General features: G+C 47.6%; 1 protein-coding gene across 1 annotated transcript in view; it reads right to left on the bottom strand.

Moving 5' to 3' along the window:
• Positions 1-26,853, bottom strand: part of LOC120394388 (NACHT, LRR and PYD domains-containing protein 12-like) — a 128,245-nt gene that overhangs the window by 84,395 nt on the left and 16,997 nt on the right. The window contains exons 3-4 of the mRNA XM_039518626.1: positions 20,846-21,016; positions 2,650-2,823 (exon numbers count right to left, since the gene is read on the bottom strand). Of these exons, the coding sequence (XP_039374560.1) occupies positions 2,650-2,823; positions 20,846-21,016 (345 nt within the window). The remainder of the gene's footprint in view (positions 1-2,649; positions 2,824-20,845; positions 21,017-26,853) is intronic.

Genomic DNA, 26,853 nt, shown 5'->3' with positions numbered 1-26,853 from the left:
TCTTCTTTTAAATGGCCAACCCGTTTTAAATGGCCAATCCAATAGGTGCTTGGTAAGGGAAATGAGGATGCTGCGGTTTGAAACCATTCTCATATGTTATGATGGCTAAAGAAGCCAAAAGACTGTGGCTTACCATGGTTGCCTGCAAACCAAATTCTGTTGTTCAGCCCTGCATGTGGAATCCACACAGGAGCGAGACAGGCCACGATGGAGACCAAACTAGAAAGGGAAACCCACCTGGGAACTAAGGAGGCTACAGTGGGCACCCAAACTCTCTGGAGAGTGTCTGGTTGCTCCTCTTGCTGGAGCACCTGCAGCAGGAATGGGATGTCCTGCAGGCCCAGCTGTGGGGAAAACTGGGCTGGTAGAACAACCCCCAGTGGAGAGGATCTTGAGGTGGGGTGTGTGTAGCTGGGTGGTCACCGGCTCCTGCCCTGAGGGGCTTAGAATAGTCCAGCAGAGGGCTGTGGCTGGAGCAAGCAGCTCCCAGGCTGATTGAGGAAGTAGGCACAGCTGGGAGCCATGCCCCAAACAAACCACAGCCGGCCTTATAAAAAGCCTTTGAGCCAGGAGCACAGACAGTCTCTCTCTGCCTTCAGAGAGAGAAGGGCCTGGCTGCTAGGGTGCCTAGAGTGAAGCAGGGCTGGGGAAAAGCCAGAGTGGCTGGGGAGCTCCAGGCTGGCAACTCCCCAGGCTGCAGGGCCTTGTCCAACGCCCCATAGAGACACTGGGTTGCAGAGAGAGGCAGCAGGTCCAGACCCAACCTTGCCTATGATGAGTGGCTGACACTGCAGTCTGCCCCAGAGCATGGGGGGTAGTTGGTGACCGGCAGTAGCCTATGACTGAGGTGAGGTAGGGATAGGGGGTGGGGGTTCCCCAGGGAGGGGAGACCCTGAGACTGTTAGGGATATGGGTTTCATCTATCGCCCCACCACAGTTAGAAAATCGCATTGTAGCAAAGCCATCCACAATGACCTGCACAATGATAGCAGCAGCACTTTGATTCCTTTGGCTACTTGGATCACAGCAGCCCCCAGTATAGATTTGCCCACTACAACTTGATTCCAGACCGACCGGTAGCTGTATGGTGTTACAAGCTTCCAGAGGGCTATCGCCACTTATTTGTAAACTCTGAGGGCTGCTCTCATCTTGGTATTCTTGCACTTCAGGGCAGGGGAAAGCAAGTCACAAAGTTCCATGAAAGTGTCCTTACACATGCAAAAGTCTCGCAGCCACTGGGAATCGTCCCAGACCTGCAACACTATGTGGTCCCACCAGTCTGTGCTTGTTTCCCAGGCCCAGAATCAGCGTTCCACAGCATGAGCCTGTCCCATTGCCACCAGGATGTCCAAATTGCCGGGGCCCGTGCTTTGAGAGAAGTCTTTGTCCATGCCCTCATCACTCTCGTCACTGCACTGCCGTCGCCTCCTTGCCTGCTTTTGCAGGTTCTGGTTCTGTATATACTGCAGGATAAAGTGTAAGGTGTTTACAATGCTCATAACAGCCGCGGTGATCTGAGCGGGCTCCATGCTTGCCGTGGTATGGCGTCTGCAGGAGAGCAGGAGAGCAGAGTGGCAGCGGAAGTGATGGTTGGAAGACCAGTTTTGCAGACTTACTGCACTGTCCGCTGCCAGGACGCAACAGCCTGTGTCCGTTAGTTGAGCTGAGTGGGCTGCACGATTGCTGTAGTATGGAGAGCCAAGAGCAGGAGAGCACAATTGCAGTGGAAGTGGCGGATGACGATGGTCATATAGAGGACCTCTGAGACCACCAGGAGAGTGGCAGTGGAAGTGGTGGTTGGAAGACTAATTTTTCCAGCCTATTGCAGCATCTGCAGCCAGAGCAGGAGAGCAGAGTGGCAGTGGAAGCAGTCCGTTGATGACGACCGTTAGCAGTCCTACTGCACTGTCTGCTTAAAGCAGTATGACATTCGCACGAAAAAAAGGCACGAAACGATTGCCTGCCATTGCTTTCATGTAGGGAGGGGTGACTGATGACATGTACCCAAAACCACCCGAGACAATGTTTTTGCCCCATCAGGCATTGGGAGCTCAACCCAGAATTCCAATGGGCGGTGGAGACTGCGGGAACTGTGGGATAGCTATCCACAGTGCAACGCTCCGAAAGTCGACACTAGCCTCAGTACTGTGGATGCACTCCGCCAACTTAATGTGCTTAGTGGGGACACACACAATCGACTGTATAAAATCGCTTACTAAAAAATCGACTTCTATAAGTTCGACCTAATTTCGTAGTGTAGACACACCCTTTGAGTGCAGAGATTCTGGTACTTCTGTGAGTAGCCAGAGTCAGGGGTTGGATATTACAGGACAATGAATCAGGGATTCAGTGATTAGGGTGCCCCTCTTGTCGGGCTGCGAGTTAAAGCTGGGTCTGGCATAAGCCCAGAGGAGACTGCTTGAGTGAGTGAAAGGCTGGTGGTATCAGGGAGCTGACACCCAGGTACTACTAGTAAGACCCCTCATGGGCTGTAGGCAGGGGGTAATAAGGTGACTCCATCCCCGAGAAACATCAAAGTGGAGCAGAGAGAAAAAAAAACTTTTCCTCCCCTCCACCATCTCTCACTGTGTCAAGCACTTTACACAGAGGACATCTGTAAATACACAGAGGAGGCCAAATGTTACTTACTTCAGTCTCTCCAGTTTGCAGTTCGGGTGTTTCAGTCCCTCGCACAGCAGCTGCACTCCGGCATCTCCCAGAGAATAATGAGCACCCAGGTCCAGCTCTGTCAGGCTCTGGCTGGTTCTGAAAACAGCGGCAAGATCCCCACAGGCAGCGTCTGTGACACCGCAGCTCCACATTCTGCAGGAGAAACCCAGAGAAGGGGGATCACAGTGTGAACAGGGCTCATCACAGCTGTTCTGTTAGGTGGCCCCACCCACCAGCCCCTCTCCCTGACCAATCCACGTGCAGAATGAACTAGAAGGCCTGCTCCCCTGCCTGTCCCAACCCCCACCCTATTTCAATGAGGAATTAGTGTGAGGTTGGACTTCCTGCTTGAGTCCCACCCCTTACACTTGACTCTTGACCAGTCAGCACTGTGAAAGGACCAGAACCACCTGATGACATCTGACATTGCAACATGTTCAGTGCTTAACACACTGAGGTCCTGGTCGTGGCTGGGGTAATCAGTAATAAACTAATTAAATGAAAAATCTTGTTTAATTCAGAGTTAAGGTTGCCCGATGATAGCTTATGCCCTTCTCACACTTCAGAAAACCAGGAAATACAGAGTGAAGGCAATAGCCATTGGAAATAAGTGCATGCCCTCCAGATGCATTCGCTGTTTTAGGTGTAACTGTACTGAATAGTGGCGGAATAAGCTGAAGCAGCTGGGAAGAGCTATGATTGTGATATGAGGAGATCTAGGGATTAATCTGAGGAGCATCATAGAGCTGTGACAGGGACATAGAATCATAGAATTCAAGATCAGAAGGGACCATTATGATCATCTAGTCTGACCTCCTGCAAGATGCAGGCCACATAAGCCGATCCACCCACTCCTTAGCAAGTGACCCCTGCCCCATGCTTCGGAGGAAGGCGAAAAACCTCCAGGGCCATTGCCAATCTTCCCTGGAGGAAAATTCCTTCCCGACCCCAAATATGGCGGTCAGCTGAACCCCGAGCATGCGGGCAAGACTCTCCAGCCAAACCCTCTGGAAAAGGTTATATCATACCAGGCACATAATTGACCTATTGACTAAGCCCGTTATCCTATCATACCATCCCCTCCATAAACTTATCTAGCTTAATCTTAAAGTCATGGAGGTCCTTCGCCCCCACTGCTTCCTCGGTAGACTGTTCCAGTATTGCACTCCCTGATGGTTAGAAACCTTCGCCTAATTTCAAGCCTGAATTTCCTGACTGACAGTTTATATCCGTCATTCCTCGTGTCCACATTAGCACTGAGCTGAAATAATTCTTCTCCTTCCTGGTATTTATCCCTCTGATATATTTAAAGAGTGTAATCATATCTCCTCTTATCCTTCTTTTGGTTAAGGAAAACAAACCGAGCTCCTCAAGTCTCCTTTCATACGAAAGGCCTTCCATTCCTCGGATCATTCTAGTGGCCCTTCTTTGTACCTGTTCTAGTTTGAATTCATCCTTCTTAAACATGGGAGACCAAAACTGCACACAATACTCCAAATGAGGTCTCACCAACGCCTTATATAACGGGACTAGCACCTCCTTATCCCTACTAGAAATACCTCGCCTAATGCAACCCAAGACCGCATTAGCTTTTTTAACGGCCACATCACATTGCCTACTCATAGTCATCTTGCGATCAACCAGGACTCCTAGGTCCTTCTCCTCCTCCGTTACTTCCAACTGGTGCGTCCCCAGCTTATAACTAAAGTTCTTGTTAGATATCCCTAAATACATAACCTTACACTTCTCACTATTGAATTTCATCTTGTTACTAATACTCCAGTTTACAAGGTCATCTAAATCTCCCTGGAGAATATCCCGATCCTCTTCCGAATTGACATGACAAGACCTGGGTCTGCATCTCCTCATGTGTATTTTGAAAAGAAAGAGGAGCATGTGAACCATGAGGTTTCAGCCGGCATCATTCCAGTGTAGAATTCTGGAGGTTGTGTCAGTGGCAGGGCACTGGGTGCTATGGATATTGCCAGTAGTGAGGTGGAATATGAGAGCAGTCTGTGGATTTAATGATGGGTAGGGGAGAGTATAGTTTTAGGTGTTAACCTGTGAGCAGGTCTGAAGGGATTGTAAAGGGTATGAAGTGGTTGTTAAATTTTACAACTGTGGCATTCTCTCCGGGGAATAGGCTCAGTGTTTGAGTGCAGGACAAGGGCAGGCAGCACCTGTCCATCACAATGAAAAGGCAGAGTGCAAGTGTGTGTGTTATGGGCATTCTGAGACATCACTCAGAGAGGGCAGAGTTAAGGGTCTATGGGCATTTACCTTAATTTATTTTTTTCCCCAGATATTTACAGTGCATTCTCAGAGTTGTACCCAGGGCGAGTTTCACACCTCAGTTGAAGGCTCAGAGGGGTGGTAGCGGTCCATTAATCTCAATGAGATGTTCTCAGCTGAAAGAGAATATCTCATGGAGATTAAGACAGCCTGAAAAAATAGCTCTGAGACACGTGAATTGCTCCATTCATTTATGTGGGTGTTCCCTTCCCCCTCGTTGCTGGAGAGTTTCTGATGTGTGTCAAACGTACTTGTCTCAGGAGTGTTTTCTTGGTGCATACTCTGAGCATGCCTGTTCTAAGTTAGAGGGCAGGGTTTCCTGAGATCCTGGCTCACATGCGGGATAAGGAAACAGGTTCAGATACCCCCACAGGCAAGTCCCCTGGCACCCGCCTCATTTGAGGGAGGGGGGCACGGATGAGGGTCAGACTCTCATAGATGGACAGGGGCTCCCAGAGCCAAGCACACACGGGGAGGCAGGGACAGGGAGTGGGGCTCAGACACCACCAAAGGGGAAGTGATTTCCAGATTACATGGAGGGGTTAGGGAGAGGGGCTCAGATACCCCAGAAAGGAAAGTCCCATCCAGAACCTGGCTCACATGAGGGGGCAGTGATGGGGCCTCATACTTACACAGGAGCATGGAGAAGAGTTCAGACACCACCAGGGGAACAAGGGACTCCCAGTCATATAAGGAATAGGGAGAGGGGCTGAGAGCCCCTGGAAAAGCAAACCCCACCCTGAAGCTGGCTCACATGGGGGGAGCAGGGGAGGGGGAGGTCACACCCCTGTACATGGATTGGGGGAAACCCAGATCATGGCACACACAAACCATTCTCCCTCTGTGCCCCTAGACCCCCATTACCTGAGCCTCAACCCCTCTTCCCACCTACTCTTTTACGCCAATCACGTCCTCTCCCAGTGAGAATTTGCGTGTGTGGCTTTTTTTCACACAATAGTTTCAGCACCTTCTGCTATACTCAGATTCTGTTTCCCCCCAAATTAAAAGTCCCCCTCTAACAGAGGCACATTGCAGCAATATACCTGCTTCTTTTACCTCAGATTTCTGCCCCAGATTGGATTTGAATTGACAGTGCCGGGGTGATACGCTGCTGCAATTACCATAACACATCCACAGAGCCACCCAGGTGCTGGGATAGATGACTTTCCAGATAGTAGCCTCTGTCTCTGCACATGCTCAGTTTAATCCACTAGGAACATAAATAGGTGTGCAAGACTTCTAAAGTGCCTAACTGGAGAGGCAAACTCTTTCTCCAGAAATGTTTCAATTTGATTTCCTCCAAAGTGCTTGTGGGTACCAGGCCCTCTGTTGGGAAACCCTTGACCATTTGAGACCCTGTTGTGGTGAGCTGAGCCCTGGACTGACCTTTATCTATGAGCATAAATAGGTTTCCAGAATTTGTCAACTTTAAGAAAAGCTTGGGAGGGGGGATGCTGTATTGCAGGAACCTCAAGTTTTGGTCACAAACAGAACCCCTTGCACCCATGAGGCACATCAAATTCAAGACAATCTGAGTGACTGTAGATTTTAGACCTCGCAGGCATCGAGTTTAAACAGGGAGCTGATCTGAACATTAACTATATCAGACCTGTCACTTCACTGTAGTATAAAATACAACAAACCTAAACAAAACGTGGAATTTATTCAGCTAGCACCTGAGGTCCAGTGCTGGCACAGCGAAGAATAAATTGGCAATAGTGTACTTGGTGACAAGAGAAGCTCATTGGAGACATTTCTGGTTGAAACACTGGAACCCAAACAAGACAGTTTCCCCCCCCCTTCCCGCCCGATACACACACATGTGACAGTAGCTGATGAGCATCATTTGGACCATCAAACTGCTGGGCCACAAATCATGATTAAAGGAGAAGCATATGGAGGTTCTGCTGACCAAATCAGTGCTGTACTCTGGTGGTGAACAGTGAGATGCAGGGAGCCCATTAACTGGTAAAGTGGACCTAAAATTGTGGAAGAGTTTCTGTACAAGCACCAAATTTGATAGCTCGATGGCCAGAGTGTTTGGCTTCCAGTCAAAGTTGATGAAACAAGATCCTCTCATGCAAATATTTTATAAAGTAAGCTAAAAAATCCCCCTTTGCACAAACTTAAATATTTGTTTTTAGTCTTGAACTCTGTCAGGGTAACCCCCACCCCAAACTCTAGGTTACACATGAAAGACCCTCTATGCTTATATTCTACCAGCTTAGGTTAAAACTTCTCCAAGGCAAATTCCCTCCATGTCCTTGGACTGCTATTGCTGCCAACACCAAGTGATTTACACAAAAATTCAGGGAAGGGTCACTTGGAATCCCTATCCCACTAATATATCCCCCAAGGCTCCTTTACCCCCATTTTTTGGGGGGGGGGCTTGAGAATAAAATACCAACCAGTTGTTTCAGCAATGTGAGCACAACCAGACCCTTTGTCTTCTGGCTTTTTGCCCCCGCCCCCAAGCAAAAAACAAACAAATAAATAAATAAAAACCCTGTGGGGTGGCTGGCGCGGTGAAGCACCAAAAAACCCACCAACAACAACAACCTGCGGGATGGCCGGAGCCAGGGTGCAAACTTTCAGCTAGCAGGACTCCCTGGTTGCAGACATGGGCAGTGGAGTGTGCCTCCGGCTAGCAGGGGGGAGGGGGAGGTAGCGGGGGGGAGAGAGAGAAGGGGGGTGGCCAGGCCTTCCTTCAGCCAGGGCACTCACCACTCGGCTCCTCCCACCGTGCTGCCTGCCAGGAAGGCTCCACGCCGCTCCGGTCGGCGGGGAGGGAAGGACACGGGCTGCTGGGCTTCCTGCAGATCTGGCACCGGCTGGGGCAGACAGAGCGCCCAGCCAGCTCCCAGCGGGGCACTCCCCTCCTCTGCGCCGTCACCCCCTACAGGGCAGCCAGAGCAGCAAACAAGAAAAAAAAGAAAAAAAAATGGTGGCCATGCCACCCTAGGCTTGGACAGAATGCCGCCCCTTAGAATCTGCTGCCCCAAGCACGAGCTTGCTTGGCCGGTGCCTGGATCTGGCACCAATCCGGTTCTTAAAAGAAAAACATTTTTTTATAAAAAAAAAAAGTAAAAGAATCACACCTGCAAAATCAGGATGGAAGGTAACTTTTACAGGGTAACAAAAAGATTTAAAACACAGAGGATTCCCCTCTGCGGTCAGCTTCACAGTTACAAAAACAGGAATTAAACTACCTCTCTACCATAGGGAAATTCACAAGCCAAAACAAGAGATAACCAAACACATTTCCTTGCCCTACTCACAGTTCCTGTGGTTTTAGATGGATTATTCCAGGTATGGTTTTAGGAGACAGTTTACCTGCTGGCATTTCCCTCCGTCCAGAGGGAGAACAACCCACAGAACAACAAAACAAATCCTTCCCCACCGATTTGAAAGCATCTTCTTTAATCATTGTCCTTCTGGTCAGGTGCCAGCTAGGTCATTTGAACTGCTTAACCCCTTACACGTAAGGCAATCCAGTACAGCTGCCAAGGAGGGATTTTATGCTACAGAATGGGCTGGCATACATAAAGGTTGCTACCCTTCCTCCTATATTCATGACATGCCTCCCAAATCACAGACGGTGCTGGAGAGCCTGGTTCACACCTCTGATTTCTTCCTGGAGCTCTAGGAGAAAACAGAATTAATAAGACACACTCACCTTTAATTTTACTACCAATTACATGAAGATTAGACAGTATTGTCCACATTTCAAGGGCTAAAATGACTTAGAATACAGGGACATTTTTACCCAGCTGATTCTGGGCAACTTTCATGGGAGAGTGCATCAGCCACTTTGTTAGAAGCTCCTGAAATGTGATGAATTTCAAAATCAAAACCTTGGAGAGCTAAAATCCACCGAAGAAGTTTCTTGTTATTCTCCTTGACTGTATGAAGTCACTTCAGCGCAGCATGACTGGTCTACAGGTGGAAATGCTGCCCTCAAACATATGGGCATATCTTCTCCAGAGCGTACACAATGGCATAACATTCCTTCTAGCAATCTGATTAGGAAACTACTGAATAACTACATCCAGCTTCACCAGTCCATTGCAATATCCAGCTGGGTTTAGGTCTAGACAAAGAACAGAGATGGCTCTGATGAGGTCGAGAGTGCTTCATTCTCAGCTCTCATATCTTTGGTCCTACGCTTTGTGAATGGCAGTGTCCCAGAGAAACCCAGCAATCTGGGGTTAGAGCCGTATTATTAATTATTATTATTGTTGTTGTTTGTATTACGGTAGTAGAACTCATATTTATCCTCATTGCTCTGTTCCTCCATTGAAGCACAGCACTGTATAACTGACAACTTTAGGAATCTGGTTTGGATTCTGGCGTCAATGATGCGCTGGTTAGTAGCTTCCCAGTTGATGAGTGATTTTTCTGCAGAATCTGTCATCATGAGAACTACTCCCTCTGAGTGCTTGTTGTCACTACACCCTGAGTAAATCAGATGTTTCTTCTCTTGCTTGAAGCACTTCTTATCCACATCTCTCAGTCTGCTCTCACCGATGCCCAGGATTTCAAGTCTGTAGTTGTCCATAACTCTCATGATCTGTAAGATCGTTGATGTATGAAATATTGTTCTCACATACCAGTAACCAGCCCTGAAGTGTCTGCTTGCTTTCAGCATCCAACTTTTCAGGGCCTTGGCTTCCAGAGACTGGCTTTCATTAGATGCCTCCTTGAAGCATAAAGGGGCAGCAGTGTTCATGTTTACAGGAATGGTAGCCTGGTTCTGTTTCTATAACTGGTGAGGTGTTTTTACAAGACTACGTGTTTAGCCTTGCACTCAACACTCCCCGCTTTATCTGGGCTTGGGACTGACACACACAGACACAAGACGCAGCAATGCAGAAGTGTATTAGTAACACAAATACCAGTATAGCATAGGTAGACAGAAAATGCCAGGAAGACCGAGACTTAGCTAATGGTACTGCGTTACTAAGCAAGAGCCCTGAAAATTTACAAAGTCAGAGAACTGGGGGAAAATAGCAGGCTAAGCAGAGTTAATTATGCTAAAGCAAACATCCTTGAACCCCAGATGTCATGCAGCAACAGCACATTAGAATGCAAAATTATAAGACAAATTGTTCTACTTTTTTATCTCAGAAGCACCATATTGACCATCAGATACCTCCAGAAGGAAGTGACATCAAGTATAGGAAAGTATCAGAGGGGTAGCCGGGTTAGCCTCTATCCACAAAAACCATGAGGAGTCCTGATGGCACCTAAAAGACTAACATATTTATTTTGGCATAAGTTTTTGTGGGTAAAAACCCACTTCTTCAGATGCATGGAGTGAAATTTACATATACAGGCATAAATATACTAGCACATGAAGAGAAGGGAATTATCTTACAAGTGGAGAACCAGTGTTGACAAGGCCAGTTCAGTCAGTGTGGATGAGGTCCACTCACAATAATTGGTGAGGAGGTGTCAATACCAAGAGAGGGAAAATTGCTTTTGTAGTGAGTATGCCACTCCCAGTCCCTATTGAAGCCCAAATTAATGGTGTTAAGTTTGCAAATGAATTGTAGCTTTGCAGTTTCTCTTTGAAGTCTGTTTTTGACATCTTTTTGTTGAAGGACAGCTACTTTTAAATCTGTTATTGACTGTCTAGGAAGATTGAAGTTTTCTCCTACTGTCTTTTGTATGTTACCATTCCTGATGTCTGATTTGTGTCCAGTTATTTTTTTTACATAGAGACTGTCCGGTTTGGCCAACGTACATGGCAGAGGGGACATTGCTGGCACATGATGGCATATATCACATTAGTAGATGTGTAGGTGAATAAGCCCCTGATGCTATGGCTGATGTGGTTTGGCCCTGTGATGGTGTCACTAGAGTAGATATGGGGACAGAGTAGGCAATGATGTTCATTACAGGGATTGGTTCCTGGGTTAGTGTTTCTGTGGTGTGGTGTGTAGTTGCTGGTGAGTATGTGCTTCAGGTTGGGGGGCTGTCTGTAAGCGAGGACTGGCCTGCCTCCCAGGGTCTCTGAGAGTGAGGGACTGTTTTCCAAGATAGGTTGTAGATTTTTGTTGATGCTTTGGAGTAGTTTTAGCTGTGGGCTGTAGGTGATGGCCAGTGGTGTTCTGTTATTTTTCTTGTTGGGCCTGTCCTGCAGTAGGTGAGTTCTGGGTATCCATCTTGCTCTGTCAATCTGTTTCCTCACTTTCCCAGGCGGGTATTGTAGTTTTAGAAATGCTTGATAAAGATCTTGTAGGTATTTCTCACTGTCTGACGGTTTGGAGCAAATGCAATTGTAAAGGAATAGTATAGGAAAGGCATTTACTAAACACAGCAATGTATAGAAACCAAAGATATTCAGCACCAGAACAAAACCAAGAATCTTCAATTCAAACATAATCTCGGTGTTAGGATAACTGCTAGAGCTGGAGAGCTACAAAGCTTTACTCAGAAAACTAGATGCCTTTGAAAATAAGTGCCCACAAAGATTCTTGGCATTGGTTGGGAAGATGTCATCCTTAACAAAAAGATCTGAGAAATCACCAATGAGCAGCCCATTTTCAATGCAATCTGAGGGCACACTGAACATATTTGGGGCATATACTCCAGAGGCCAACACAGACTCCCACATGAAGTCATCAAATGGAAATCGAATTCTGTGAGAAAACAAGGGTGCCCAAGTGAAACCTTGAGTAGAAGCTTTAGCAGGGAGGGCAGAATAGTCCATCTCAACACCTTAGAGCAAATGGAAGCAGCAGCAAAGGACAGAGGGGAATGGAAGAGACTGGTTTACACCCTGTATTCCAACTTCGGCACAGGAATGATGTAATAATATAATGTAGTACAGGCCTGCACAACTCGTAAAGCGGCGAGGGCCACATTCCTCCAAAGAAAACAGCCGAGGGCCGAAACCTCCCGGTCCCGCAGAAACACCCCGCCCCAGGGCCGTCCAGCCCTGCAGAAACAAACCCTCCTTCCCCAGCGCCGCCCCACCAAAACAGCTGTGGGCCAAAAAGGAAGGTTGGGGGTGGGGAGGTGATACTTTATTTTAAATCAACTGGGGGCTCCCAGCTGAAGAGGTGGCTGGGAGCCCTCAGGGTCAAATTAAAGGGCCTGGGGCTCCGGCGGCTGGGGGAACCCGGCAGGGTCGGCTCTAGGTTTTTTGCTGCCCCAAGCAAAAAAAAATTTGGCTGCCCCCCGTCCCAGCCCTGGGCTCCCCCCTGAACCCCCCTGCTGCCCCCATCCTGGGCTCTCCCCACTGACCCACACCCCTGCCGCCCCAGCGCTGGGCTTCCCTTCCTCCCCACCAGTGCCCTCCCCACCCTGCTGCTGCCCCAGCCCTGGGCTCCCCCCCACCAGTGCCTCCCCCCCACCCACCGACGGCCTCCCCAACCCGGGGTCACGGGGAACGCTCCCCGAGCAGGTCCTTCAGTAGGAATTTTGGATGTGCACAAAACACAGACAGGATTGCTTCCCATATGGTTACAGAGCTACAGTAAACTGGAACAATTTTCAGCTTGTGTGATTGGAAGATATCTGGATGCATATTATAAGACTGTCGTCCATAAATGAGGAAAAGTTGAGGTGCCTTTATTATTCTTTTGTTCCACTCTTTCTTTCTATGGGGAATTTGCCAATGCAATATCACTGTCTTCCTTAAACAACCAAAAAGGCAATGGCTTTTGAAAATAGCAATTCCAGTGCTAATAAGCATTTCTTGCTCAATTTTATCCTGCTTTTTCTACAGCAAGTTACAGTGGATGAGTATATTTGATTTGGGAGAAATGAAGTAACAGCTGCCCAAACTGAGCTTGAGCACTCCTGAATTTTGAGGTGTTCAAATCTGGAAGGCAGGTGCTGCGGGGGGGCCTGTGGGCTCCACGGGGGAGCATGGCAGCAATGTGTCTGGAGCTGCATGGAGCCAGAAATGCTGGTCTGAGTGGCACTGTAAGGGGGCTGGGGGTTGGAAAAGGGGTAGGGAGTTCCAGGGGGCAGTCAAGGGAGAGGGCTCTGGGCTCCCCACGGCTGCGGGCAACCCAGAGCCTTTTGATTCCCCACCGCGGCTGCAATTTAAAGGGCTCTGGGCTCCCCGCCACTGCGGGCAACCCAGAGCCTTTTGATTCCCGGCCGCAGCTGAGATTTAAAGGGCTCTGGGCTCCCCGCAGCTGCGGGCAACCAAGAGACTTTTGATTCCCAGCCGCGGCTGGGATTTAAAGGGCTCTGGGCTCCCCACGGCTGCGGGCAACCCAGAGCCTTTTGATTCCCCGCCGCGGCTGGGATTTAAAGGGCTCTGGGCTCCCCGCGGCTGCGGGCAACCCAGAGACTTTTGATTCCCAGCCGCGGCTGGGATTTAAAGGGCTCTGGGCTTCCCGCCGCTGCGGACAGTCCAGAGCCTTTTGATTCCCGGCCATGCCTGGGATTTAAAGGGCTCTACGTTCCCCGCCGCTGCAGGCAGCCCAGAGCCCTCTGACTCCCAGCCGCGGCTGAGATTCAAAGGGCTCTGGGCTCCCCGCGGTTGCCGGCAGCCCAGAGCTCTTTGCTTCCTGGCCGCGGCCGGGATTCAAAGGGCTCTGGGCTGCCCACAGAGCGCCGTGTGGGGGGGATTTAGAATCCCCTTGCGGGCCGCACAGTGAGGCTCCGCGGGCCGTATGTTGTGCAGGCCTGATGTAGTAACTCCAGCAGCGCCTGGGGCTCACCCAAGAGCAGGGCCTCATTGTGTAAAGACTAGTAACTAGTCCCTCCCCTGAAGAGTTTATGATGTAATTAGACAAGACAGACAAAAGGGAGTGGACAGAGATGGAACACACAAGCAGAATGAATACTGCAATGGTGACCTATTGTTTGTTATTTTGCCCTGGGGGAAGGATGGTGAGTCTTTGCATATGGGTTTTCCTTAATGCTTTGGGTGGGAGTTGCTAGCAGGGCCGGCTCCAGGCACCAACATTCCAAGCAGGTACTTGGGGCGGCAATCTGCAAGTGGCGGCAGTCCCTGTGTTTCTGCCCCCAAGCAGCGCGCCGAACTGCTGCTGCGGACGGCGGGAGCAGTCCGTGTGCCGTTAGGGTGGCATGCGTGTTTCCACGGCGGCGGCAATTCAGCCACAGCTTCTATATTTAGCTGTCTGCGGCGGCACAGCTTCTGTCTTCCGGCTGAAGACAGAAGCTGCTGCCGAATTGCCGCCGCTGTGGAAACACGCATGCCACCCTAACGGCACACAGACTGCCCCCACCGTCCGCAGCAGCAATTTGGCGCGCTGCTTCGGGTGGCGAAAACAGTAGAGCCGGCCCTGGTTGCTAGGTGGGGATTAGCTAAATGAAATGAGATAGGAATGGAGGGGGACAAAGAAGGGAGGGGAAAAGGAAGGAAAGAGAGGAGCATGGCAAGAGGCTGAGGTGCACCGACCGTGAGGGGAGGGGAAAGGACAGGGTTGCAAGAAACAGCCAATCAGCACAAGGAAGGAATGTCTAGAGTGACAACTTGTAGCAGGCAGTCTGATGACATCATTGTCAATCGGTCTCTGCTGAGGCAGCTTCTCTGTCTGCTCCTACTGGCTGGGAGTCATCTCTGGTCCTGGGCTTGGTTCTGGAGTTTTGTGGAGGATTAAGATGATGGCATTAAACTGGAAGCAGAAGCTGACTGTCAGCCAATGGAGGAATCGGAGCACTGATCTGATGTGGTCATAGTGGCATAAATCACAGAAGAGGTGGAGAGTTCTCTTCTATTGGCTGGTACATGTGCAGTGTTAGACTGAGTGTTAGGTGCAGTGAATTACAGTGATCCAGGCTGAAGATGAGAAGTAGATGGAAATATTTGGCTAAGTCTTTGTCTGGGCAGAATGTGTGAAGTTTCTGAGCAAACTGCTGATTCCTATTCAAACTCTATGACAGGTTGTACCTCTAGATCACCCCTGTGGGGCGAGGGTGGGCACCTCTCTCATCCCTAAGGTCCCTTTTCTAGCTGCAGGTGTCGCTATAGCACTGGTTTGGAGTGCAGGGTGTGGACTCCTGGATGTCAGTCTTTGGGAGGCATCTTCTCCTTTAAGGCATGGCCACAGTCCAAGACAGAAAAAAGCAAAGCAAATAATCCTGCAACTCACAAAACAGTCTGGGCTCACCCCACTGTTCCTCGCAAGGTAAAAGGTAAATAGACTCTGAGAAGAGGGCTGGGTTACTAACACTCTGCATATCAGGGGCCCAGGCTGAGCGCCTGGGCTCTAATGAAAAGCAAAGCAGAGTAAAGATGGTTCCTCTGCCTCTCCAGAGGGTTCAGGCAGCAGAATCTCTTCTGCGGGTTCCCTGCCAACCTGCACTGGGCTGTGATCCTCTCTTTCAAGGAGCCACCCATCTCCAGGTGCAATAGGTCTCACAGGTGTGCCAGGTTGGGGGTGAATGTGCCCAGATGAGTTCTTTAACCCCTTCCTGACTGGGGAGTGCCACCCCTCAAGACAGAAGTCAGGATCCCCCGATCCAATCCTGATTTCCCCACCAGTCCCAGTCAGAGCTGACTCAACCCTCTGGAGCTCCAGAGTGGAGCATGCTCAGTGAAGAAAGGACCTTTGAAGATTCTAGCTGTAAATCTGAAATAAGTCTCCACTAAGCATCAAGAGTGATTTTTCAAATGCTTATAACTTTTAAAATTGGGGCAGATTTTAAATTCCTGCGCCAAAGCATAGGGATGAAAATGGATGAGCCATTTAGGCTGAAATTTCACAAAAATATCCAGCTTGAAGCAGACACCCGGCATGGAAAATGTAAGTCAAAACGGTTATGGTTAGCAAAGTTACAAGCAACAGAAAACAGGGTCCACTGATGGAAGTGTCAGGTTATCATAATATATAACTCTATATATTATATGTACTCTACAAGGCAAAACATAGCTTTTGACATTAGCAATATAAAACTGATTGAAGGCATGATACTTCCATTGTACATCCTAGTACAGGCTGGGTAGTGCCTTCATGGCTCTTTTTATGTAGTATTTAAAAGAAAGAGAAAGATACCCCATGATACAGGAAGAAAAGGTAAAAAGCTGACTGGTGAATTTTAGTCCCGAGTGACACATTCAGTGCTTTCTAACTTGTCAATATCCATGCTGTGCTATCTTGGGTGCATATTTTTGAAGCATAACTTCTGTGTAAGGTGAACATGCTGAGACATTAGTTTGTTCCCACGAGGAGTGTATGTATGCCTCCTTTTCATATCGTACTGCTTTGTCCCTTATTAATAAACTAAGCTAAGCTTGGTTATTTGGTCTCTTAAATACTTTTTAATATTGAACCACAAGAGTTGCCAAGCAATGGCTAGACCTCAGTGAATATTGTTAGACTGATACAAGTTACTGTGCCTGGGGGCGGAAATAAGTACCACATTCAGGTGACAGCAGTTCCTTTTTTAAGTGACAATGGCCGATGCAAGCCCCTCTCTCTGATACTCCACCGAATCAGTTGGTTTCCCATTCCCTTTTAGACTAAATTCAAAGTCCTTGTGCTAATTGTCAAGAACCTAAATAGATTATGTTCTAACGTGTACACTAGAGAACTCCACATTGCAACTTGCATCAGTGTGACTGTACTGGAAGCTGCAATGATGCAGTGCATCCACACTAGCCATTCTATCTTGGGTGCACACAATGTACATTCACAAAGAGTGCACTCTGTAAATGCTGCAGGGCCTGTGGGTTGTTGCACCTACCCTGCATTTCCTCATGCTGCTTCCTGGAGCAGCCGCATAATGTCTACGGGTTATAGTATCTGTGTGCACTTCATCACTCTTTTTGGTTTGCTGCATTGCCTGCTTTAAACGGTTGTGTACTGCACAAGGATCTGCACGTTTTGTGAACAGTGATACCCTCACACCTGTAGATGCCATGAAAGAGGGTCAGCAGCTCTTACTGCCACTGCCCCAACAACCATACAGTTTCTGGGCCTGGAGGCCCAGAGTGGATCATGAAGAGTATCGACAGCTTTGGGGGTTGGTGCTCACGGCAGTGAGGAGCTGGATTTGTTTTCCTCTAATTCATTTCTTCAATCATGTTTGTTAGTTTTTTAGACAGAGTTTGCTTGTGTGTTTAAATTTTGTTATTTTTTTCAGCTGTTTTGTTTGTTTAGTAGCTAAACTCAGTTTCTCTCTATCCTGTGTTTTCCTTTAGGAGCTAGAGAGGAGAGTGCTCTGGGCCCAAAGGAAGAATATCTTTGGGGGTTTTCCACGCAACCCAGTGAATGCTCACCTGTAGTTCTACTCCACCTGCTATAGTGGAGTCCCTTGGGGCTGGAAGGATGGGAGCATTCAGTGGGTGATGGAGAACCACCGAAAAGAGGATTTAGTTGGGTTGGGGGATTGCAGAATGTTAATTCATTACTGTGCTCTGTGTTCTCTTTAGCAAATCTCAGGAGTGTGGAAATTGCCGCTGATGCTCTCAACAGGCAGTCATTATACATTGTGGGATTGTCTGTGTTCATGCACATAAATTAGGCGCTAGTCAGCACTTCCCTGCTGTAGCATTTTATATTTTTGCACAAGAATTCCCAATGCACCAAGCAATTTTTTGTAAGTTGACACATGTTTGAAGTTCTAACACTATAACATTGTATTTCTCATTCATTGTGTCTTTGTAAATCTGAGTAGTGGGTGTTTGAGAATAGGCCAAGCAGAGATTACTGAGTTTCCCCTCAGCTGCTGTTGGGCTGGCATACGAGTGGCACAGTTTCCTGATAAATGGAAAAAAATCTGTTTGGAGTATTTTGCTTAGTACTTCGTTCATTTTTTAATCAAAATTATGAGTTTTTGCAACTAACTCCAGTGAGCGGCTTGGCAGGTGACTGTACCCACTTCACAGAGTTTAAGGCCACAAGAGATCATTAACTCATCTAGTCTGCCCTCCTGCACATCACAGGCCATTACATTTCCCCTAAATTCCCCTGTGTTGAGCCCAGTGATTCTGAATTATCAAAATGCTTGTGGAAGGACGGGCAGGGGCAGTGTGGAACTTCACTGGGAGAAGACTCATTGCATGACTGCAGCTGCTTTGCCAATGCTTGTGCTAAAACAGTGCAGAGGGATGTGGTGGTTGAAAATATGTGATTGTATTTCCTCTGTGCAGGTTAAACACCAGAGGTGATGGGATCCCTTGTGCACTGCTGTACACACATTTGTGTGCGGCTGTGCAGTGTTACAGGTATGCTACAGAGTTGTGCTGTTGCTGCCAAGGCCAAAGGCCTATAGCAGACAGTCTCAACTGTGCTCCACAGGGACAATACCATTGGAGATGCCCAGGTTCAGACTCCAGGGCATTGGAGCAGAGTTAGCTGGAGCTAGAACTCAGCTGTAGAAGGCCTTCTGAGAGGGGATCAGACTGAACCCTGGCCTGGCCATGGTCAGAGCAAAATGCAAGATCACTTCTTCACTAAAGCCCTTGTCAGAAACAACAAGAGGGTTGATCTTGCATTTTGCTCTGACCATGGCCAGGCCAGGGTTCAGTATGATCCCCTCTCAGAAGGCCTTGTTGTTGTTTCATGTTGGGCATGAGTTGGAGACTGTGTAAAAAGAGAAAATAAATTTGGGTTGGTGTGACACAGAGCACCCTTGGCAAAGAGTCCCCTGTTCTTTGCAAACAGATCTTACCTCAGACCAGACAAACTTACTACAAAAAACACATCTTACAGGATATTTGTCAAGTTTAACATGTAATGTATCTACAGAAAGTGTGTTGTCTACCCTTGCCACATCCCAGAACATTCAATGGAAAACCATCAGAGACCATGGCAAATGATCAAAACCACTAGGAGGTGAAAAGGAACATCACAGTAGGCAGCGGATCACCCTGGCTATGAATATAGATTTAAGTAGAATCAGGATGAGCTCTACCCTGACATCTGGTGGTGAATTATGGCGAGTGTGGAAAATAATTTCAGGGGCTGATCATGCTTGCATAGGCACACCCACCCTACCTGGCATAGCCCACGGCAGCCTGGGATGGTTGCTTTGGTAGCTGTGCGATCCCCACTTTCTTTGTTGTTGGGGCGGGAGGAGTGGAGTGTTGTCACCCTGATCGTGTGGATGAGGAACTGTGAAACTGCTTTGTGACAGGGAGTCTCACCATCAATTGAGTGGCACTCGCTAGACAAAGGAGTGGGCTCCTTGTGTGAGCCAGAAGCAGTAATTGCACCTTCTTCTCTCTCCACTGTTGAATACCAGAGCTGATTTTTGATTCTCTTAAGAATCTAAGTTACAGGTTACTGAGCTGAACTCACTTTGGGCTAATGGTGCACCAGCACTGGGACTCACCCTACTATGAGCTGAACTCACTAAGAGCTAAAATCACTAAAGAGCTGTGCCAACTAGTGGGGGAACCTGAAGCTATATTGCAGAGCAGCTGGTGGAGTTTAGCAGTTTGCGGGGACAGCTGGAGCAGATCACAGAACGGCTGGTGGAGCAGAGCAGCTGGCAGAGTGGAGCAGTTTGTGGGATGGTTGGAGTGGCCCATGGAGCGAGCAGAGCTGAGCAGTTTGCAGGGATGACTGGAGCAGATCACGGGACGGCTGGTGGAGCAGAGCAGCTAGCGGAGCAGAGCGGAGCTGAGCAGTTCGTGGGGTAGCCAGAAGCAGAACCCCACAAAGAGGCAGGGCAGTCAGCCCCTGACCACGTTAGGTGCCCCTTTCTACCCAGGCTGGCAGGGGGAAAACCCCTGCAGATAGACTCTTGAACTCTGGGGCTGCACTGACCCAGGACAGAGACTTTTGGGTTGCAGGACTTTTGGGACTGTGGGTGATTTTTGGGTTGCTAGACTCTTGGGACATTTGAGGTATTGGACTTTGGAGTCTTGGGGTGATTTTGGGATTGCTGGACTCAAAAGCCCAGGGGAAAGGACATGGCCTAGTTGAGGTGTTTTCCCAATTTAATGCTATGTTGTTTATCTCATGTTATTAAACATTTTCTGCTACACCGAGACTCTATGCTTGCGAGAGGGGAAATATTGCCTCTTTGAGGCGCCCAGGGGTGTGTGTAAGATTTTCCCAGGTCACTGGGTGGGGGCTCGAGCTGGTTTGCATTACATTGTAGGGAAGGGACCCCTATGTATTGAACCCGGCCCTTGCTGCTATCAATTCGGCCTGGCAGAAGGGTTACATAACAAATGATGGTTTTCAGTATAAGAGAGTGTAGGCAAAGGCACTCTGTATTTATTAAGGAAAGCCTTTAGGAGTTCAGGGAGCTGTCCTGAATATTTGGATCCTGGTTCTTATGGAACCAGCTAGTTCTGCAACTGACTGAACTTTGTGGGGAAAACCTAGTTCATTATTTAGGACAGGTAACATCAAGTGTAGATCAAGGTTCTTGCTTTGCTTTTGCTTTTGCTTTGCTTTTGATTTTGTTTTGCGTTACAACCAGTTGTTTCTATCACCTTCTCTCTTTCCTGAATAAATCTTTATTCTTTCTTAAATAAGCCTACATTTGTTTTTATGCTAAGTGTTCACAAGTGCTGTGTGGAGTACAGGAGCAGTGGCTAAGGTAACACTGATAAACTGGAGTACACGGCATCATTGGGTGCACAGATACTGGTAATTCTGTGAGTAGCCAGAGTCAGGGGCTGGATATCATAGGAGGCTGAATTAGGGATTCAGTGATTAAGGTGCCCCTCATGTTAGCCTGGAAGGCAAAGCTGGGGCTGGCATAGCCCAGAGGAGAGTGCTTGAGTGAGTGAAAGGCTGCTGATGCCTGGGAGCTGACACCCAGGTACTACTAGTAAGACCCCCCATTGGCTGTAGGCTGGGAGGTAACGAGGTGACTCTCAGTCCCCGAGAAATATCAGAGTGGAACAGAGAGAAAAAAAAATCTTCTCCTCCTCTCCACCGTCTCTCACTGTGTCAAGCACGTTACACAGAGGAGGCCAAATGTTACTTACAAGAGTCTCTGCAGTTTGCAGTTCGGGTGTTTCAGTCCCTCGCACAGCAGCTTCACACCGGCATCTCCCAGTTTATTACCACCCAGGTTGAGGTCTGTCAGACTCTGGCTGGTTCTGAGAACAGCGGCAAGATCCCCGCAGGCAGCGTCTGTGAGACGACATTTCCACAAGCTGCAGGAGACAGAAACACAGAGAAGGGGGATCACAGTGTGAAGGGGGCTCATCAGGGCTGTTCTAACAGGTGGACCTGCCCACCAGCCCCCTCCCTGGCCAATCCACATGCTCCACCGACTCTCCCAAACCCCACCCTATTGCAATCAGGAACCAGTGCGGGGTGGAACTTCCTACCTAAGCTCCACCCCTTGCACTTCACTCTTGACCAATCAGCACTGTGAATGGCCCAAACACCCTAATCTTTAAACCTCTGCCATTGACCAATGAGGATTAAGGTTTAGGGTAAGATTTCCTCACACAGCACCGTCCTTCACCCTTTCCATTGACCAACCAGAATTCAAGGGGCAGCCGTCTGGGCACCCTAAGTCCCACCTACCCAGATCTCAGCCAATCAGATTGGATTTGCCACTGATCAGACCCGCAATGGTGCGACCCAATCAGAGCAGCCCATTGCTACAGGGAGGCTGTAGGGGGAGCCCCCTCCCCAGGCAGCTGGGCCAGGCTCAGAGCAGCAGGAGCTGGGAGATCCTGCCCCTCCACGCCCCCAGCACTGGCTCTGCTGCTGCCCTGCAGGACGCAGCCATCTCCTGTCTCTGACCCCAGCTCTGAGTCTCAGGCCTGGGGAGGGGAGGCAGCTGAGAGCCCAGCACTGGCAGCATCACACCCACCTTTCTCTGAGAGCAGGGACCAAAGGCTGGGGGGATTGGAAGACAAAGAAGGGAACAGCCCCACAACCAGGGGGATCCCCAAAGTTTGGGGAAGAAGAGCTCCTGAGAGGAGGGCGACCATGTGACCCTGTTGGCAGGTCCTGCTCCAGAAACACTGGTGGAATGTGAAACTATGGCAGCAGCCTGGCTGTGACCACTATTCCACCTCAGCCACCTTCCCACAAGCTGCAATGCCAGAATGGGAAGAGGTGCTCTGTGGGATAGCTGCCCATAATGCACTGCTCCCAATGCCGCTGCAAGTGCTGCAAATGTGGCCACACCACTGTGCTTGCAGCTAACAGTGTGAACACTCGGCAGCGCTTTCCTTGCTGCGGTCTCCGAGGGCTGGTTTAACTCACAGCGCTCTACATCTGCAAGTGTAGCCATGCCCTAAATATTAACCAGAAGTGAATTATTGGAAGTCATTCAGAACAAGCAGATGAACAGTAACTATCTCCACACTGTAAAGCAAATTGTCTTAAGTTGGTTTAATTGGAGTAGGCAAAACTCTGTGGTAGCTGTGTTCTGTATTAAAAAATAGAGAAAATAAAGGATATGAAGGGGGCGTGTATAAGTGGGAGATCAGAGCTGGAGGAGACTTGAGAAAAGAGAGAGGGAATCAGAGGGGCCCTCTGGGGTTCTGTGTAAATCCTTCACCTTTATCTCAAACCATCTGATGGTAATTTATCTCTGGGGTGGAGGGCTGAGGTCCCATATATGGAGAATGTACTTCCCTTGGATTGTTTCCCTTTTAGTTCAAGTGTTATTCGGAGAGTACAGGGTCTGAGGAAACCCCTGCCATTTGGGGACAGATTTATATGATATTTTGGTATTTTATTTTTGGAATTAAATGAAAGAAAATGCAGGAGCAGGGAGGGGAAATAATAAATGGGATAGGTGTGGAAGTCTACAAACTGAAATCATGCCATATCAAGGCACACCATTTTACACAATTAGAAATGGGAGAGCCATTTCCCACAACAGAATTCAATGCATCAGACAGCCTCTCTGCGGACAATCCTCAGTTATAAATTTGAGGAAAAGACTAGCTGGATTGCAATCTTTAGTGAAAAGAAAGAGTAAAAACTAAACAAAAACAACCCCCACCACCCAAAATTGTGCCAAGATTACCTGTGTCCACATCTTATAAACTATTGTAATAATCTTTCTCCAAAATATGCCTTGTGAGGTATCATTTGAGAACTCATGGTTTGCTGGTCATTATTGTCCTGGTAAAATGTGTGTGGCAACATCACGTGTAAAGTTATAAGATTCCACTGTACGGTGTTACTAACACATGTTCCAAACTGAGGTTGGCAAACAGGTCAGCCCCAGACACAGGAATGTGTGCTCTGTAGAATTTGTATTCAGGAAACAGTCATCAAACAGGAAGGGGAGATAAAGGAGGGTCAAATGAGAGAGGGAAAAGCAGCAGGACACATCCTTCCCCACAGACGTTTTGTCTCCAAATCCCAACTGGAAACGCTTCTCAAAGGGAAGACAGGACTATTAAAAGGAGAGGCAGACATCACAGGGATACACGTCTCTCACTGCCCACTGAATTCATGGCACCTGGAAGACAAAGGAAGTAGCACTGGATTGGTGGAGGGTTTCTGACCTAACAATTTGGTCAGTGATCTGCTGAAGCATGTGGTGGGAATCTTTGATTTCAATCTAATGTAGCTTGTTAAGTTGGCATTAGTAAATATTTTATCTTTATTTTTCTTGTAACCATTTTTTTTACCTTTATGTCTCATTCCTTGTATTCACTTAAAATCTCTTTGTAGTTAATAAACTTGTTTTATTGTTTTATCTAATCCAGTGTGTTTAAATTGTAGTGTTTGAAATCGTAAACTGGCATATTATTTCTATGAAATAAATGACAGACTTTATATAATTTGTACTCTACAGAAGAGGGTTTGGCAGTACAGAACATACATTTTGGGGGGGAATCTGGGACTGGGGGTGTGTTGAGGTCACTCTGATATATAACCAAGACTGGTGAGAAGAAGAGGGTAACACAAGTGCGGCTGGCAGGCTGCAGTTACACACAGACTCAGGGTGTAAGGTGGGTTTGGGGGGTATGATAGCAAATAAATATATTTGCATATTAACTTAGATAAAAGCATGCAATGTAGCTAACCACGTTGCTTACTCGACAACTGGGTTGAGGGGAACAAGTACTGCAATAAATGAGTCTGTTTACTCAGATCTGCTTCTGGGTTCTTCCTTCTCCTTCTTTCCATCTCTAAAAGATTTCCATTTTAACAGAGCACATTTCTGAAACTGAGTGTGACGGTGCACCCCATAAGGCTTTTTGGAAATATGCTTATGAATGTGTATATATAACATAACTGGAATATGTTTCATGCTACATATGCCATGTAACGTATCTCTATAAAGGTTACACCGTCACACAGAAAAACACAAGAATGATCACAGGTCTCTGCACAAGACAGTCCAGTTGTGTAGTTGAAGCCCTGGATCAGAACTCGGGAGATCTGTGTTCAGTTACTGGCTCTAACATACACTACCTGTGCGACTTCGGGCAAGTCATAACATCTTTTTGGGTCTCTATTTTTCATCTGAAAAATGTGAATTGTAATATTTCCTTCCCCTTCCCTTTGTCTGTCTGGAACTGGATGGTCACGCAGCCTAAAGGGCTGTCTCCTCTTTCAGGGATCTCATCCCAATATCAAACTCCCAAGGAAAAACCTGCCACCAGAATAGACAGTAATCCGAGCGCAAAGCAGTCAGCAAACTCTCTGGCTGCTTGCACAGCTCCCTCCTTCCCAGGACTGCATCTCCGCCAAATCTTGCAAATCCCAATACAACAAGCAAAACACGTATCGCCCCAAAACTAAAATCTTGCTTATGTGCTAAAAAGAACTTGGAAGACTATAACATAACTCCCTGGTGACACCTGCCATTACAACATGTCCAGTGCCTAACACGCTGAGGCCCTGATCATGGCTGGGGCACTTAAACAATACTGTAATACACTAATAATTAAATAACAAAAATCTTGTTTAATTCAGTGTTAAGGTTGCTCAGTGACAGCTTATGCCCTTCTCGCACTTCAGAAAACCAGGAAATACAGAGCGAAGGTAAACACCCATACAACCTTAACTCTGCCCCCTGGAGCTGGCAATAGCCACTGGGAATTAAGGGCATGCCCTCCAGATGCTTTCACTGTGTTAGGTGTAACTGTACTGAATGGTGGAGGAATAAATTGTAGCATCTTGGAAGTGCTGTGATTGTGATATGAGGATATCTAGGGATTAGCATGAGGAGTATCATCATAGAGCTGTGACAGTGATATGAGGAGATCTGGGTCTGAGTTGCCTCTGTGTGTATTCTCAAAAGAGGGAGGAGCATGTGAACCATGAAGTTTCAATCTGCATTATCCCAGTATAGAATTGTGTAGGTTGTGTCAGTAGCAGGATACTGGGGTATTATGGCTATTGTCAGTAGTGAGTTGGAATATGAGAGCAGTCTGTGGATTTAATGGTGGGTAGAGGAAAGTAAAAGTTTAGGTGTTAACCTGTGTGCAAGTCTGAAGGGATTGTAAAAGGGTATGAATTGGCTGTTACATTTTACAGATGTGGCATTCTCTCAGGGGAGTAGGCTCAGTGTTTGAGTGTATGACAAGGGCAGGCAGCACCTGTCAAGCACAATGAAAAGGCAGAGTGCAAGTATGTGTGTTATGGGCATTCTGAGACATCACTCAGAGAGGGCGGAGTTAAGATTGTGTGGGCATTTACCTTAAGCTTTTCCCAGACATTTACAGTGTATTCTCAAATTTCTACCTAAGGCGGGTTTCACACCTCAAAGTTGAAGGCTCAGAGGGGTGGTAAGTGGCCCATTCATCTCATGAGATGTTCTCAGCTGAAAGAGAATACCCCATGGAGGTGAAGACAGACTGAAAAAATAGCTCTGAGACATGTGAACTGCTCCATTCATTTCTGTGAGTGTTTCCTTCCCCCGTTAATGCTGGAGAGTTTCTGATGTGTGTCAAACATACCTATCTCAGGAGTGTGTTCTTGGTGCATGCTCTGAGCATGCCTGTTCTAAGCTACAGGGCAGGGTTTCCCGAGATCCTGGTTCATATGTGACGTATAGAAACAGGCTCAGACACCCCCAACAGGCAAACCTCCTGGTACCAGGCTCACTTGAAGGGAGGAAGGGATGAGGGTCAGCCTCCCATGGATGGGCAGTTGCTCCCAGAGCCAAGCACACAGAGGGAAGCGGGGGACAAGGAGCTGGTCTGAACATTAACTACAGCAGAGCTGTTGTTTTAATGTAATAAAAAATACAACTACCTTAAACAAAATGTGGAATTTATTAGGCTAGCACCTGAGGTCCAGTATTTGCACGGGAAAGAATAAATTGGTGATAATTCACTTGGTGACAAGAGAAGCTCATTGGAGACACTTTTGTTTGAAACACTGGAACCCAAACAAGACACCTCCCCTCCACACATATGACAGTGGCTGATGAGCATCATTTGGACCATCGAACTACCATAAACCATGATTAAAGGACAAGCATATGGAGGTTCTGCTGACCAAATCAATGCTGTAACTGGTGGTGAACAGTGACATGCAGTGAGCCCCATAAAGTAGGTCTAAAATTGTGGAAGAGTTTCTGTAAAAGGGCCAAAGATGGTAGCTCAATGGCCAGAATCTTTGGCTTCCAGTCAGAGTTGGTGAAAAAAGCTAAAAAATCCACTTCGCACAAACTTAAATCTTTGTTTTTAATCTTGACTTCAAAGCAGTAACGTCAACAAGCCAACCCGGCAGAAATAAGCCTACTGTCATGTTCTGCTTTTGCCTTAAACTTGAAATTACAAGTAAGTAGGGTGTAGAAAAAAAAAGTTTATAAAAAAAATCTTTAAGTCAGCTTTCATTGAAAGCAGAGTAGTATATACATTATATAGGTTTATATTTAAAAAGAAAATGTATTTAAAACTAAATTTGAAATTAAGACATCCCACACTAAGGCCTAAATGTACTATAATCTACATACATAATTTACATTACATTACTAAAGAAGATCCAAGCAATACGTTTTTGCTGTTGATGTTCTAACAGAAAGTGAAACCACTGAATTGGAGAAGTCACTGGC

This window comes from Mauremys reevesii, unplaced genomic scaffold (genome assembly GCF_016161935.1).
Source record: "Mauremys reevesii isolate NIE-2019 unplaced genomic scaffold, ASM1616193v1 Contig54, whole genome shotgun sequence".
Lineage (NCBI taxonomy): Eukaryota > Metazoa > Chordata > Testudines > Geoemydidae > Mauremys > Mauremys reevesii.
Note: the sequence above shows the minus strand (reverse complement) of the source record. Positions and strands in the feature narration are given on the sequence as shown.